Source organism: Gopherus evgoodei, chromosome 8, assembly GCF_007399415.2.
Source record: "Gopherus evgoodei ecotype Sinaloan lineage chromosome 8, rGopEvg1_v1.p, whole genome shotgun sequence".
Classification (NCBI taxonomy): domain Eukaryota; kingdom Metazoa; phylum Chordata; order Testudines; family Testudinidae; genus Gopherus; species Gopherus evgoodei.
Window position 1 is genome coordinate 109,149,558 of NC_044329.1, and position 16,434 is coordinate 109,165,991.

Here is a 16,434-nt window from a genome sequence, read left to right on the forward strand (position 1 = left end):
CGCATTCAGCTGGGCCCTATCAGTGTGGGAGAACTGCATGAGCTTGGCAAACATGTCATCCCGAGTTCATTTTTTTTGCCTTCTAATCTGGACCAGCCTCTGGGACAGAGTAGATAAGGGCCACGTTTTAACAGTTGCACCTGCAAGAGGAGAAAAAGGGAGGGCAGTATTTTAAAAGATACATTTCAGAGAACAAAGGGGACACTTTGGTGTGAGTAAGCCATCACACACAGCCGGGCAACAGAATTCAGCTTGCAGGCAGCCTAGGGGCAAGCCGGATTCTGCTTCTTCTACATTCATTTCAATGCTTTCAAACTGCTGGGCCCCCTTTTCCACAGCAAGCAATGCCTGGTGAGTTTGCCATATAAAAGGAGGGCCTGCGGGCTCTCTGGGATGATCGCTTCACACAACACTCACCCCCCGGCACCGACTGCGTGGCACTGATGAGGTTCTGAGCAGGGATGAGCCTTTTAAACTAAACGCAAACAGCCCAGGCACAGCTGGGTTCCCCCCGCACCGCGTGCTCTGATCAAGCTCTCACTCACCAGAAGTACCCTCTCCAGGGTCATGGTCCGGGAGCCCGCACTGGGAGTGAGGGGAGGCTATTGGCTCCAGCGTTAAGAGTAGTTCCTGGCTTGGGGAAAAATGGTTTTCCCCACTTGACACCTGTGCACTGTCCTCCTCCTCGTCCTCCAATGACTCTTCCTCCTCGCTCCATGCAACTCCCCCCTTGCAGGTGTCCACGGACAGTGGTGGAGTAGTGGTAGTGTCACCCCCCATAACTGCATGCAGCTCACGGTAAAAGCAGAATGCCCATTCGCCTCCCTGGCTTTTTGGTATGCTTGCCTGAGCAAATTGATTTTTTTACGACACTGCTCTGTGTCCCTGGAGTAGACTCTTTCCGTCATGGCCCTGGAACCCTTAGCATACATATTTGCATTCCTTTTCCTGGAACATAGTTCTGCCATAACAGACTCGTCTCCCCAGCATGCGATCAGATCCAGTACCTCCCGTTCGGACCATGCTGGAGCTCGTCTACAAATCCAGGACTGCGTGATCTCCTATGATGGTGGGCTTTGCATGGTCGCCTCTGATGGTGGACTGTGCTGACGGTGACCAAACAGGAAATGAAATTCAAAGGTTCCCAGGGCTTTTCCTGCCCAACTGGCTAGTGCATCAGAGTTGAGAGTGTTGTCCAGGGTGGTCACAAGGGAGAATTCTGGGATAGCTCCTGGAGGCCAATAACGTCAAATTGCGTACACAGTACCTTTAACCCTGGACTGCGATCTCGATTTAAGCACTATTCCACTTGCTGAGGCGGAGTACAGAAATTTAATTAAAGAGCCCTTTAAATCGAAAACCAGTTTGGTTGTGTGGAGAGAATCTCTTTTTTTTTTTTTTCCAATTCCGAAATAACAGACAAGTGTAGACCAGGCCTAACTGTACAGAAGAATAGTGTTTGCTTCCTAATTGTTCCTGATCATGGGTTTAGCTTTACTATTTCAAATACTGATTGTATGTTGAGATTTGCAATGATAGCAATAAAAACTTTCTTGATAACATAAAAAGCTTTATCTGTAAATGTGTTAAATCAACACAACAGTCACCTATTGCCAAGCCGGCCATCTGCCACTACCACAGCCCACCACCAGTTAGAAAAGAACATTTCCAAAAACAAACAAAAAGTGCAGAAAAAAGTGCAAACATGACAGAAACCCCCTACTGCTGCATGTCCCCAGGTCCCCTGTTTTCCTTTCCCCTCTTTCCCCACATTCCACACACTTGGCACTCGAGGAGGGAGTCAGAGGTATCCAGAAGAGAGGGTGTCAAGACAGAGGGCTGCATAAGGTTTAACTGCCATGCCCAGCTGCTCAGGGGGCCCAATTCCATGGACCACCCAGTCATGAAGTCTTCCAAGCTGTTTCTTGGCTGAGAGTACATCTCAGGGGAATAAGCCTGTGGTGGGGGAGAGGCAGCAGGAGCCGTACCCTTGCAGCTATGATGGAGATGAGCTGCACAAACAGTTCTCTCTTCTGAGTTTTATCCTTCTCCCTTAGCTACTATTCCTGTTCCAGGAACTGTATAGCAAGCACCTGCTCCCACATTGAAAACCTGTTCTCAAGCTGTAAGGTGAGCCTCAGTCCTTCCTCCTGCCTCTCGCATGACTTTTCTCTAGTCCTAAATCCCTTTGTTTCTGGTACTGGACCTCCTTGTTTGCCCTCTCCAGAACTGCAACCGTAAGTTCATCACAGAAATACTTTTTATTGGAACGGTCCATGGAGGTAGGCTGGGTCAGCCTCATACTGCACTAAAGTAGAGCTGTGGAGATACAGCAGCCAGTAGAGGTCAAGGACCCTACAACAGGACAAGACACAAAGTGCTACTGTCTCACACAGTTCTGTGCAGGAGCACAAAATTATTTCTTGTGGAATTGCAAGGACCTAAAGTGTTACATTTCACAAATGAACTTCAATATACTGTCAAAGAGATGCTTCAGTCAATGAAAGCTCCCTGCACAAAGCCTGGTTAATCGCAGTTAAAGTAGTGCAAAAACAATGGCAAGTTAAAAATTGTAAGCGATTTTTATTTTACAAAAATTGAACAACGATTTGGGCTGGGGAGGAGGCAGTCAGGGAGGACCTTGCTACAGAAGCTCTCTCTATTATTTCAGTCCTTTACCATTTCGGAGGACATAACTGTTCTTGTGGTGTTATTAGCTAAGGGAGATGTTATCCCAAGCTACTGGTGGAAAACCTGCAGTGCATGTAGCCCAAGTATTCAAACGTACAGTGACTAAACAGCGTATCTATATGAGTGGAAGGGTTGGTCCGCTACCGAGGTGGCCCTGAAAAATATGCCCTTCCTCACAATGTGACCACCCATCTGCAGGTCTTGCTCCAGGAAAAGTCTGCAGCTATCAGCACGCAGGATTGGATCAGAATTTATAAGGTAATCAACAGGATTGCTGTGTTAGCTTCCACATGGCTTATCCTGTTACGTTGCATGCAAATACACCAAATTCCACAGCCTTCCTCCTCCCGGCCCCCTAGCACATTTCTGGACAAAAATTCGAATCCCACTCGTACTTGGGACAAATTATTTTACGCCCTATCTTACAGGCTGCATGGCCTGCCGCTAACTGAAATGGACTAGATTTGGAAATGGGAATTACAGAGCAGCCAACTTTAAAATACTATATTGCTGTATCTTTAAGAAGCAGGAATTAATCTAGCAAAAAAAAAAATACTCTTTCCAGTAAAAATACTCTTTCAAGGTGTACTTCACTGTTGGCATTTCCCAGTCACCATTTTCAACTCCATGTGGTGGGGAGGAAGGGGAGGATGGACACCATGTCATGGGGATACAATCTGGCAATAGCGGATATATGCTGTTGGGCAGGGGCTCTCATAAATTTTGCATTTGTTCACAGAATGGAAATTCCTCCCATTATTCCATTAACATGAAGCTAGAAACTTACTGGGCTTCGAGGCGGCTTCCAGCCCCTCGATGTCTGCTGTAGACTCAGGAGCAGGATGTTCCTAGGGTGCATCCAACAGAATTTGCTGCTGATTCTGTTCCAAAGCCTGCTGTGGGGCTGGTTTCAGCAAGAGTGATTTCATGGTACTCACTTGGCACCTGCTGCAGGCTTCCATAAGTCTGCATGCTGGATTCCTCAGGGCGCCATCCTGACTGAACAGGTCATCATGCTCCACAGGTGGTTCGATCCTGGGTGCAGTGCTCAGCATCTGGCCAAACTCCTCATAAAACAGGCATGCTGTTGGTGAGTTGCATGGGGTGCAGTTCTGGTCCTTGGTCCTCTGGTACTTACTCGAGTCGCTTAATTCGCTCCCTGGACAGGTCACCAGCGCGATAAATTTGCAAAGCTTCCAGCTTCTTCACTGTTTGCTGATATGCATTGTATTTCTGGTAATCCTACTGAAGTCCACAGTTTTGCTGACCTCACACCAGAGATTCACCAAAATCTGGCTGTGCTCCCATGACCATGATGCAGCACACTTTGCAAAAAGCTTTTTCTGGCTGGTCAGTACTGCAACACAGATGGCTCTCTGATGATGTGTTTGCAGCTCAGTGGTCAGAAGACAAAAGAAGAGTTAACAGTGACTCACTGAGCAGCTGCTGTATGACCAAGGGGAGTGGCTTTCATTTCCACTTGAGTCATTTGGAGATTCTTGGGATAGAGAGGACAAAGGAAGTTGGCCCATGGGATTGTGGGATACCTTTGGTGAACTTCCAGGACCCAGGTCAAGTGGAACTGCAGCTACACTGAAAAGCAATAGGAATTGAACCCTGAGTCCCAGCGTGGCTCAGGCTTGAACTCTCCCCCCACAGGATCCTAGGGCCTGGTCTACACTGGGGGGGAGAGGGGGGAATCAATCTAAGATACGCAACTTCAGCTACAAGAATAGTGTAGCTGAAGTCAATGTATCTTAGATCAACTTAGAATCACTTACTTTGCGTCCTCACAGCACGAGATTGACGGCCGCCACTCCCCCATCGACTTTGCTTCCACCTCTCACCGAGCGGGAGTTCAGCAGTCAACAGCAGAGCAATCAGGGATCGATTTATCACATCTACACTACACATGATAAATCGATCCCCGATAGATCAAATGCTACCTGCCAATCCAGCGGGTAGTGTAGATGTAACCTAGGACTCTAGGTCCAAGCCTGAAACCAAAATATTTGTGTGTAGACGGAAGGGCAACTTGGGCTCAAGCCTGAATCTGAGCTTGGGCTTACACTGCAATGCAGACACAGCCCTCCATGAAAACTTTTGTCAATTTTACTGGTAAAAGGTGCAGCTGACAAAGCCTTCCTGGAGGGCAGTTGTCATTTCAATTTTCACAATGGAAAAACAAACTTTTTGTGCAAAACTAAATTTTCACCATGGAAAATTCCCATTTTACGAAAAGGCCATGTTTTATCAGAAAATCATTCCGATGAAAATTTTTCACCCAGCTCCAAACAGGAATTTTGTTAAGCAGAATGTAATTACCCAAGCTGAAATTTGGACAGGACAAACTAACAACTCTACTTTCACATCAACACCTGGTCAGTACCTAGGCTCTGAATGTCCACATAAGGCTGCACCTCTAGCAGCTCAGTGCCTCCCAAATACTAGGTTTGAACATGGTTTCAGTACCAACTCAAAGAGAAGAGACTAAGTCACCAGCACCATCTCTTATAGTTTAGACTCAAATTTTCTACTTCCATCACTTGATTAGAGGCTTCAGGACATTTCTACTTGAATACAGATTTGGAGTTTGGGGTTTTGTCACCTTTATTGATTAGTCTCATTAGAGTTGGTATGGCAACACCTATTTTTTCATATTCTCTGTGTATATATATCTTCCTACTGTATTTTCCACTGCATGCATCCAATGAAGTGGGTTTTAGCCCACGAAAGCTTATGCCCAAACAAATTTGTTAGTCTCTAAGGTGCCACAAGGACTCTTCGTTCTTTTTGCTGATACAAACTAACACAGCTACCACTCTGAAACCTATGAAACCTGTGGCAGCAGATGGCCTCAGATCCAAAGGGGGCCTAAGAGCCAGTCTGTAGCTTCTAGGCTATTTCAGTTGATGCAGGGTAGACTAAATAAATGTAGTGCAATTATGGAATACTTGGCATTTATATGTCCCTTTCCATAATCACAGTGCTACTGCAGATGCAAAGTAAACAGAGTAGGAGGATACAACATGGTTGAACTCCTTAGACACACACAGTTCCTACAGACACAGTACATTCCCTAGCCATGACTGGTTGGGAAAACCCAAAGCCCCCTAACTCTGTTTCTTAGAGATACTATTTTCCCTGCTTGAGGTGAACTTTTGCATTTCTGCTTTACAGTTGCAGATACTTGTTACATGTTGTACTGCTGTTTAACATTAAGTGCGCAGTGCACAAGAATGCTCTGTGATTACAAAGACTGAAACTCAGTAAGGATTTTTATTTATGGGATGGATTGCAGCACTCTGAACCCCAGTCCAGATCACTAGATCAGAGAGCTTCAGAGTCTCAATGCGTAGATGAGATGATGGTGTAGAGAGCAGGGGTTTACATTCATTAGGAACTGGGGAAACTTTTGGGATGGGGGGAGCCTATACAGGAGAGATGGTCTCCACCTAAACCAAAGTGGAACCAGACTGCTGGCACTAAACATTAAAAAGGTTGTAGAGCAGTTTTTAAACTAGGAGATGGGGGAAAGCCGACTGCTGCAGAGGAGCATGTGTATCGGACACAGACGTCTCTTAGGGGAGAATCTGATGATAGGGAATCTCCAGGTTATAGTCAGGAACAGAGGACGGAAGAGGATACTGTAACGGCCAGATCAGATGATAAACAGTCACATAAAGAATCTGGCACATCAGAAAAGGGCAGACAAACAGGGATAAGTTTTTAAAGTGCTTGTACACAAATGCTAGAAGTCTAAATAATAAGATGGGTGAACTAGAGTGCCTTGTGATAAAGGAGAATATTGATATAATAGGCATCACAGAAACCTGGTGGACTGAGAGCAATCAATGGGACACAATCATTCCGGGGTACAAAATATATCAGAAGGACAGAACAGGTCGTGCAGGGGGAGGAGTGGCACTATATGTGAAAGAAAATGTAGATTCAAATGAAGTAAAAGTCTTAAGCAAATCCACATGTTCCATAGAATCACTATGGATAGAAATTTCATGCTCTAATAAAAATATAACATTAGGGATCTATCATCAACCACCTGACCAGGACAGTAATAGTGATGATGAAATGCTCAGGGAAATTAGAGACACTATCAAAATTAAGAACCCAATAATAGTGGGGGATTTCAATTATCCCCATATTGACTGGGAACATTTTACTTCAGGACGAAATGCAGAGATAAAATTTCTTGATACTTTAAATGACTGCTTCATGGAGCAGCTGGCACGGGAACCCACAAGGGGAGAGGCAACTCTAGATTTAATCCTGAGTGGAGCGCAGGAGCTGGTCAAAGAGGTAACTATAGCAGGACCCCTTGGAAATAGTGACCATAATACAATAGCATTCAACATCCCTGTGGGGGAAAGAATATCTCAACAGCCCAACACTGTGGCATTTTATTTCAAAAGAGGGAACTATACAAAAATGAGGAGGTTAGTTAAACAAAAGTTAAAAGGTACAGTGACTAAAGTGAAATCCCTGCAAGTTGCGTGGGCCCTTTTTAAAGACACCATAATAGAGGCTCAACTTCAATGTATACCCCAAATTAAGAAACACAGTAAAAGAACTGAAAAAGAGCCACCGTGGCTTAACAACCATGGAAAAGAAGCAGTGAGAGATAAAAAGACTTCCTTTAAAAAGTGGAAGTCAAATCCTAGTGAGGCAAATAGAAAGGAGCACAAACACTGCCAGCTTAAGTGCAAGAGTGTAATAAGAAAAGCCAAGAGGAGTTTGAAGAACGGCTAGCCAAAAACTCCAAAGGTAATAACAAAATGTTTTTTAAGTACATCAGAAGCAGGAAGCCTGCTAAACAACCAGTGGGGCCCCTTGGCGATCAAGATACAAAAGGAGCGCTTAAAGAGGATAAAATCATTGCGGAGAAACTAAATGGATTCTTTGCTTCAGTCTTCACAGCTGAGGATGTTAGGGAGATTCCCAAACCTGAGCCAGCTTTTGTAAGTGACAAATCTGAGGAACTGTCACAGACTGAAGTGCCACTAGAGGAGGTTTTGGAATTAATTGATAAACTTAACATTAACAAGTCACCAGGACCAGATGGCATTCACCCAAGAGTTCTGAAAGAACTCAAATGTGAAGTTGCGGAACTATTAACTAAGGTTTGTAACTTGTCCTTTAAATCGGCTTCAGTACCCAATGACTGGAAGTTAGCTAATGTCACGCCAATATTTAAAAAGGGCTCTAGAGGTGATCCCGGCAATTACAGACCGGTAAGTCTAACGTCGGTACCAGGCAAATTAGTCGAAACAATAGTTAAGAATAAAATTGTCAGACACATAGAAAAACCAACTGTTGAGCAATAGTCAACATGGTTTCTGTAAAGGGAAATCATGTCTTACTAATCAATTAAAGTTCTTTGAAGGGGTCAACAAACATGTGGACAAGGGGGATCCAGTGAACATAGTGTACTTAGATTTCCAGAAAGCCTTTGACAAGGCCCCTCACCAAAGGCTCTTACGTAAATTAAGCTGTCATGGGATAAAAGGGAAGGTCCTTTCATGGACTGAGAACTGGTTAAAAGACAGGGAACAAAGGGTAGGAATTAATGGTAAATTCTCAGAATGGAGAGGGGTAACTAGTGGTGTTCCCCAAGGGTCAGTCCTAGGACCAATTCTATTCAATTTACTCATAAATGATCTGGAGAAAGGGGTAAACAGTGAGGTGGCAAAGTTTGCAGATGATACTAAACTACTCAAGATAGTTAAGACCAAAGCAGATTGCGAAGAACTTCAAAAAGATCTCACAAAACTAAGTGATTGGGCAACAAAATGGCAAATTAAATTTAACATGGATAAATGTAAAGTAATGCACATTGGAAAAAATAACCCCAACTATACATACAATATGATGGGGGCTAATTTAGCTACAACGAGTCAGGAAAAAGATCTTGGTGTCATCGTGGATAGTTCTCTGAAAATGTCCACGCAGTGCACAGAGGCGGTCAAAAAAGCGAACAGGATGTTAGGAATCATTAAAAAGGGGATAGAGAATAAGACTGAGAATATATTATTGCCCTTACATAAATCCATAGTACGCCCACATCTCAAATACTGTGTACAGATGTGGTCTCCTCACCTCAAAAAAGATATTTGAGCACTAGAAAAGGTTCAGAAAAGGGCAACTAAAATGATTAGGGGTTTGGAGAGGGTCCCATAGGAGGAAAGATTAAAGAGGCTAGGACTCTTCAGCTTGGAAAAGAGGAGACTAAGGGGGGATATGATAGAGGTCTATAAAATCATGAGTGATGTGGAGAAAGTGGATAAGGAAAAGTTATTTACTTATTCCCATAATACAAGAACTAGGGGTCGCCAAATGAAATTAATAGGTAGCAGGTTTAAAACAAATAAAAGGAAGTTCTTCTTCACACAGCGCACAGTCAACTTGTGGAACTCCTTACCTGAGGAGATTGTGAAGGCTGGGACTATAACAATGTTTAAAAGGGAACTGGATAAATTCATGGTGGCTAAGTCCATAAATGGCTATTAGCCAGGAAGGGTAAAGAATGGTGTCCCTAGCCTATGTTCATCGGAGGATGGAGATGGATGGCAGAAGAGAGAGCACTTGATCATTGCCTGTTAGCTTCATCCCTCTGGGGCACCTGGCATTGGCCACTGTCGGTAGACAGATACTGGGCTAGATGGACCTTTGGTCTGAGCCGGTACGGCCGTTCTTATCTTCTTATGTTATGTTCTTAGAGGCTGAGGGCCTCACAGACCTCGCCCCAGAGGTGAGCCTAAAAAGTTCCCTTTTAACTCAATATCTGTATTTCCTTTCAATTTAGTTCAATGTCCTCCTGTTACTGTCTTATGATGAGAGAGTAAACAAGAGAGTGCGAGACCAGGAGGGGGATAGATGAGAGGGCTGGATGTGTCCCTCTATGCATCACTTCATTCCCATTTTTGTCCTCTAGGTCTAAATGTTGACACAGCCAGGTCCCGTTCCATAAGATGCCAGAAGGTTTTTAAATTTTACATCATCTGTGGGGAAAAAAAGGAAGGAAAAAAGAGTAACAGGATCAGATTAAGAGACAATGGTGCACTTGAGAGGTTTTTGACTCCTGGCACCTCTTCTAATGTAGAAACAGTCCAGGAAACCAATCGGGGGGGGGGGGGGGGAATGACTCAGAGGGGCATGAAGAAAATAAGCAGCAAGAAACATTGTCTTATCATATCTGTTATATCTCAACACGTGGAAGAGAGTAGTTACAATTCAGAAGACATTCCACTAATTTCAATATCTCCTGTTAATGTCAGTGATCCTTCAACGGGGCCCAAATTCATCCATGACAAAACAAGAATAACCATACTGAAACATGGACCGCTGCAAGTTAAAGGTAAAAGATTTCCAAGTCACAATGGAAGCAGGTTTACAGAAGAAAATTATGTAAGAAAATTGAAAAATGTACAATGACACTGGCTCATATTTTCCAGTAAAGAGGATGCAATGTTCTGTTTTTGTTGCTAATTATTTGGTGGTGGTCAGCATAGTCTCTCATTGATGGTGGTTTTCAGGAATGGCAACATAACCACAAACCTCTCAAAACTCACGAGAAAAATCATGTTCAATCAGATACAAAGTTAAGTGGAGAGAATTGGAACCATGACTGAAAATTGAATCTGCAATTGACCAGACTTCAGAATCATTGCTCAAAACTAAGAGACAATACTTGCAAGGTGTATTTAAAAGAATTGTGGCCATTGTTCTTCACTTAACAGAACCTAGCATTTTGTGGATCCATGGAAAAACTTGATGAGAGTGGAAATGGAAACTTTTTAGGCCAAGTCCAATTAATGGCTAAATTTGAGCCTGTGATGAAGGAACACAAGATGTTTCTTTACTAAAGAAGAAAGACACCAATACATATGCTCTGAAATACAAAGTATCATTTTGAAGTTATCACAAAAGGTAACAGGTACAATTAGCAACAAAACAAAATAAAGATTTACTCCATTATTTTGTATTGCATATCCTCCTGTCACGAGGAACAAACGTCTGTCATTTTGAGGTATGTTAATATCCAAGAGACAGAAGTCAAGATTGAAGAGCAATTCCTATTTCTGAATGTAGAGGAAACTACCAAAAAGGCTCTATCAGATGAGATACTTTAAGAGTTATCCAGACATGGTCTGACATTGGATAACTGCAAGGGACAGGGATACGATACTGAGTTAACATGAGCAGACAGCATCAAGATGTGCAAGTTCATTTAATTTAAAAGAACAAAAAGGCATTTTTTGTTCCTGGCAGAGAGCAAAATTGGAAATATCAAAGTTCTGTAGTTTCAGGCACAATGTGCACAAACAATACTACTGAATTTGAAAGAAAAGTCTAAAGATAAAGGGTTAAATATGCAAAAGTCAGATCACTGGCAGATGAACTCTCCTCATTTCTGTTCAGTCTCACTTGTGGCTTGTAAAAGCTTACTGCTTAAAATTAAAATTGCAAAAATAAAGCTCAATGCTTGGTCTTGATGAAGTCAGCAAATCAATTCAAGTTACTCAGACCAACACAGAATTATCATGAAGAGGTGTTAACTGCTAAACAGATAGCACAAAAAAATGTCAGTGTCAGCAGAACTAGCTGAAACATGAGTCCGCAGTAATAAATTGCAAAGCTACAAAGCAGAGGAGCAAGTCACTGGCAATGCAAAAGAGAGATTTAAATTTGACTTCTTCAATATTGCTATAGGCGCTGCTCTCATGAATCTGGGACGTTTTTAATTTTTGTGAGAACACGTGAACGTGTATGGATTCCTGTGTAATATGAGAAACATACCAAATTTTTTCCATTAAGCACCTTAGAAAAATTGCACAGTAACCTGGAATCAACTCTGACAAGTTCTGATGGCTGCATTGTGAATATAGACAGGTATGAGCTGGTACATAACTCTATTGTCTTTCTGGTGTTTTACTGATGCACTTGACACACTTCAATTCGTTTCCAGAAGCAGTTTGTCCACACTGTACCCAAACATGTGTATTGCTCTGCAGGTGTTTCTCACAGCTCCAATCTCTGTGGCACGGGCAGAAAGACGTTTCTTAAAACTTAAGTCAATAAAAACTTACTTGAGGTCTACCATGTCTTAAGAACGTTTAGTAGGACTGACTACATTGTCCATAGAAAGTGACATTTGCAAGACACTGGACTTCAAGCACATAACAGAAGAACTCAACAAAAGAGCACTCCATTACTCAGCATAAACAAGGTAAGAAACACACACACATTTTTTCCATAGTTATCGATTGACAAAAATAAAATGCAGCAGCCTTTTTTTTTTATTATTATTATTTGTTTAGCTTCAAAGGTAGTCTCAGCCAACTACTAGTAGTGGATTTCTATGTGTCATTATTTGCATACTTCGATTAAATTGGTCATGGAATATTATTAATGGAAAGGGGCCCCACTAGGTTCTCTCATGGGTAGCCTCCAAATTTCTTGCTATGACACTGTTGGGGTGGGGTGCTGGTTTTTGGGGTGGGTTTTTTGGGTCAAAATACATACTCCCTTGCTATTGCTATTATTAAAAAACAGTCAACACCTGACAGTGACTTATGTATAGCCAACTCAAATCAAAAGTGTGTTCTTGTGATCCTGTTCATCTTAGGCACTTATGACCCTACAACCATAGTATCTAAACATCTCAGAATCTTTAATGTATTCACCTTTCCCCAGTAAGGAGGAGGAGGAGGAAGAACTATCCCCATATTACACATGGAAACAGAGACATAAGGACTAGGTAATTTGCTCAAGCACCCTGTGGCAGACCAGGGAATTGAATCCAGGTCTCCCAAGTTCCAAGTTACCACTCCAGTCACTGGATCATCCGCCTTCTCTGTCTCTACAGCAGAAAGTAAACTACATTAACTGATGATAGATTAAAGGGAATAAGCGAAAAGTAAAATTTCAGCTCTTAAGAAAAATAACTTCTGCCAAAAGGAAAATAAAATATACAAAATGTATACATACAAACTATTAAAGAAGGTGGTAACAGTGTTTTTTTAAAGAAATAATTTCTACAGTACACCAAAGAACACAACTGTAAAGATGTAAAAAATTCTCTAAAAACCTTGCCAGTAAAAAGAACCGGATTAGCTAAACATTTGATACAAAAATCATCTTCTTTTACTATAGTTAAACCATTCACATGAATTTTTTCTGTAAATCCATCTTACTGATCTCAGAAAACACGCTGAGAGCTATACATATATTTATAAAATCTTCCTTGAAAATCTTACAATTTAATTCAGATATAAAAGACAGTTCAAACTTGTAATACCCAGAAAATAGTGAAAACGTATAGCTGTGAAAATGTGTAAGAAATCATTACTGAAAGGTTTCAAAAATCAGAATCAATGGTCCAGTCATCATCTCAGCTAAGCTGTTTTACAAATCTTGGATATAAGTTATCCGCACTAGCTAATTTAAAAATGTCTAACTGTTGTTTTAACATCCTCCAGCAATACTAGTGGAATCGAAGGAATGTTATCACCATAGGATAAGACTATATTATCTGTTTTTTCCCCAAAGACAGCACAGATTTCCTTAATGAATACTTCTACTTTTTCTGCATTATTATTGATAATTCTACCATTGTCACATTGTAATAAACCAACACCATTGTCAGGATTCTTTTGTTCCCAATATATTTTAAAAGCTCCTTCTTATAGTCCTTATGTTTGCAGGCTACAGATTTCTCTGCATTCCCCTTGGTTTCCCTTATCAATTTGCTACAATTCCTAACTTCTGATTTGTATTCATTACTATCACCTTCATCATTCTTCCTTTTTTTTGTTGTTGTTTTTTGTTTGCTTTTTTTTTTTAGTTTTTTATAGCTGCCTTCACTTCCATTCTAAACCAGCTCAGGTTTTTAACCAGTACAACCTTCTTTCTCAACTGTGGGAATGTAGCTTTTTGGGCATCTAGTAAGGGGTTCTTATCATTCATGATATCACTGCTCTTTTCCTCCTCCTCACTTCATCCTAGACTCCCTCCTAATAGTTCCTTTTATATCCTCCTTCCACTCTGAATCTTCTTCCATGTCATTCCTAGCATTTGGGACGATCATATTCTTATGCATTAAATGATCTTCCTCTCGAAACAAGAGAACATAATTTTACATTTTAAGAGAGTCATGTGTCTCTCTGATACAAAATGAACCATTTTATTTGTTTTAGTTTGTTTTGTTTTTTTACACTCCCTGCTCAGAAGAGTTTATCCTCATTTGTGTTTTGCACAGCAGCAAGCAGAATGTCAACACTTAATGGTTCCTTGATTTCATTGGAAGAAAGGATATGTTGAACAACCCTATGACAATTTTTGTACTCTTACAAAATACCATGCATTTGATACTTGATCAATCATCAGAGGAGTAGCGTTTAAAGCAGCTTACCTGACAGAGAGCTGGCCAGGCTACCCCTACGCAGTTTGCAGTCATCTTGACTTAGCTGACGATGGAGTTTAGTCTTCCCAGTAGATGAAAAGATGTCAGGGTTACTGAGCTTTCTGCACCGTAATGGAGTGGATTCTGTTACCACATCCTTAAGGGGAAAAAAAGAACACCACAAACAAAAGACTGTAAGGACCAACTAAACAGGTTTCAGAAAACAGACAATTTGCCTAGAAACTAATCATAGAAATTTAGGGATGGAAGTGATCGTCTATCCATCCCCCACAACTGAGACAAGACCAAGTATACCTAGGACCACCCCTGACAAGTGTTGTCTAAAATGTTCTGAAAAACCTCCAATGACGGGGATTACACGATCTCTCTCAATAACCTATTCCAATATTTATCTATTCTTTTAGTTAGGAAGCTTTTCCTAATATCTAATTTAAATCTCCCTTGCTGCCGATTAAGCAGATTTATTTTTGTCCTGCCCTCAGTGGAGATAGAGAAGGAGAAGGAGAGGTTATTTACCTTATACAGTAACTGGAATTCTGAGATGTTTTGTCCTTTTTGGTGCTCCATGAGGATGTGCACACACCTGCACACTCTCAATCACAGACTTTTCTGCTAGTAGTGCCTGCGGTTCCATGCCTGCACCATACATGTCCTCGTGCTCTGGTACAAGAGCAAACAGGGAGGAGCAGACCTGTGCCACGCCAGTTCCTTAACCACCACTGAGTATGGTTAAAAACTTCAAAGCAGAGGGGAAAGGAAGGCAGGTAGTGGAGCACTCACTGGACAAAACATCTTAAAGAACTCCGGTTTGTACAAAGTAAGTAACCTCTCCTTCCCTGAGTTATTGTTCCCATGGGTGCTCCAAATGAGGAGATTCCCAAGTAGTGCCTTAATGTGGAGCAGGATACTGAAGAGGTGTACCCAGTACAGAGTGTAGAACAGCTTCACTAAAGGCCGCATCCATCCTGGAGGAATGGAGTAAGGCATAATGCTGTGAAAACATGTGAATGAAGGAGCGGGTGACTGCCTGCAAATGTCCTTGATGGGTACCTTCCTAGGGAGAGCACTGGAAGTAGAATGAGCCTTCATGGAGTGAGCAATGACTCTAGGAGGGACGTGCAGCCCAAAGGACTTGTTCCACGACAAAATGCGCCCCCCGACACCCACTTAGTCTCAGAGAAGACTAAGTGACCCCCTCAGCAAAGGAAAAGACTGGGGAAAACCCTGAAGGGCTTAGTAGTTTGGTGAAGATAAAAAGCCAGGCTTCGCCATACACTGTATGGAGATTGGTCTCCTCTCTGGATGACAGCAGGTGGCACTGGAGCTCTGGGGGGAAAGAGGAGTCTCTCCCCGCTGCCAGCGGTTGACATCGGAGCTCCAGGAGAAGGGGCCCTTTCATCTCCCTGCTGGTAGGCGGTACAGGAGCTCAGGGGCTGGGAGAGAGGCCCACAGCAGCCCTGCAAGTCCCAACTTGCTCCCCTCCCCAGTTCCCAGGCACCCCCTACCTCTCTCCTCTACAGGTCCCTGCTGCGTGGCCCTTTAGAGCTGCTGCGCGGCTATTTATAGCCTGCTGCACGGAAGAGCTTAGAGGGAACTTAGCGAGCTGCACTTAGGATTGATGGGATCTACCACTGCCCCACGAGCCTTGCAATGAAGAACACTGAAATAGACCATCACTTGGCTAAGCAGCCATTCTTTGGCAGAGAAGAGAATGTGGGTGAAAATCTATGTCTTGACAAAGAAACAGCTGGGGGTTCCCATCCACACAGACCCTCTGTCTCTGAACCTCAGCTGGAGATGATTCTCAAAGAAGAGGAAGAACTATAAGAGGAGAAAAGAGATGCCCCAAATGATTCCTCCTTTTCTCTCTATTGAGAGCATTGACAATACCTGAAGAACAAAGAAAACAGCTTTGAACTGGGGAAGAGATCCTGACTGAAAAGAATTCAGACAATAAGACTGCTGTAACACGATGAAAGAGACATTTGCTTTGAATTCTTTTAGCTTGTTAAATTAGGCATTAGTTGTATTTTACTTTTATTTTCTTTTAACCAATTATTACTTTTATGCCTCATTACTTGTAGTCACTTAAAATCTCTTTTGTACTTAATAAACTTGTTTTATTGTATTATCTAAATCAGTGCGTTTGGCCTGAAGTGTTTGGATTTGTACATATTTTCTATTAATAAAATGACAGACTTTATTTGAGCATGTATTGTCCAGGGGAGAGCCAGGCAGTACAAGGCATACATTTCTGGGGGAAAGTCTGGGACTTGTCATTTCCTGGTGTTGCTCTGCAGTGT

General features: G+C 42.3%; 1 protein-coding gene across 5 annotated transcripts in view; it reads right to left on the reverse strand.

Annotated features, from left to right (window-relative positions):
- MAST2 (microtubule associated serine/threonine kinase 2) overlaps window positions 1–16,434 on the reverse strand; it is a 363,010-nt gene that overhangs the window by 314,682 nt on the left and 31,894 nt on the right. For all 5 annotated transcript variants that reach the window (XM_030572265.1, XM_030572260.1, XM_030572259.1 and 2 more), the window contains exon 2: window positions 14,120–14,267. In XM_030572265.1, coding sequence (XP_030428125.1) covers window positions 14,120–14,267 — 148 coding nt within the window. The remainder of the gene's footprint in view (window positions 1–14,119; window positions 14,268–16,434) is intronic.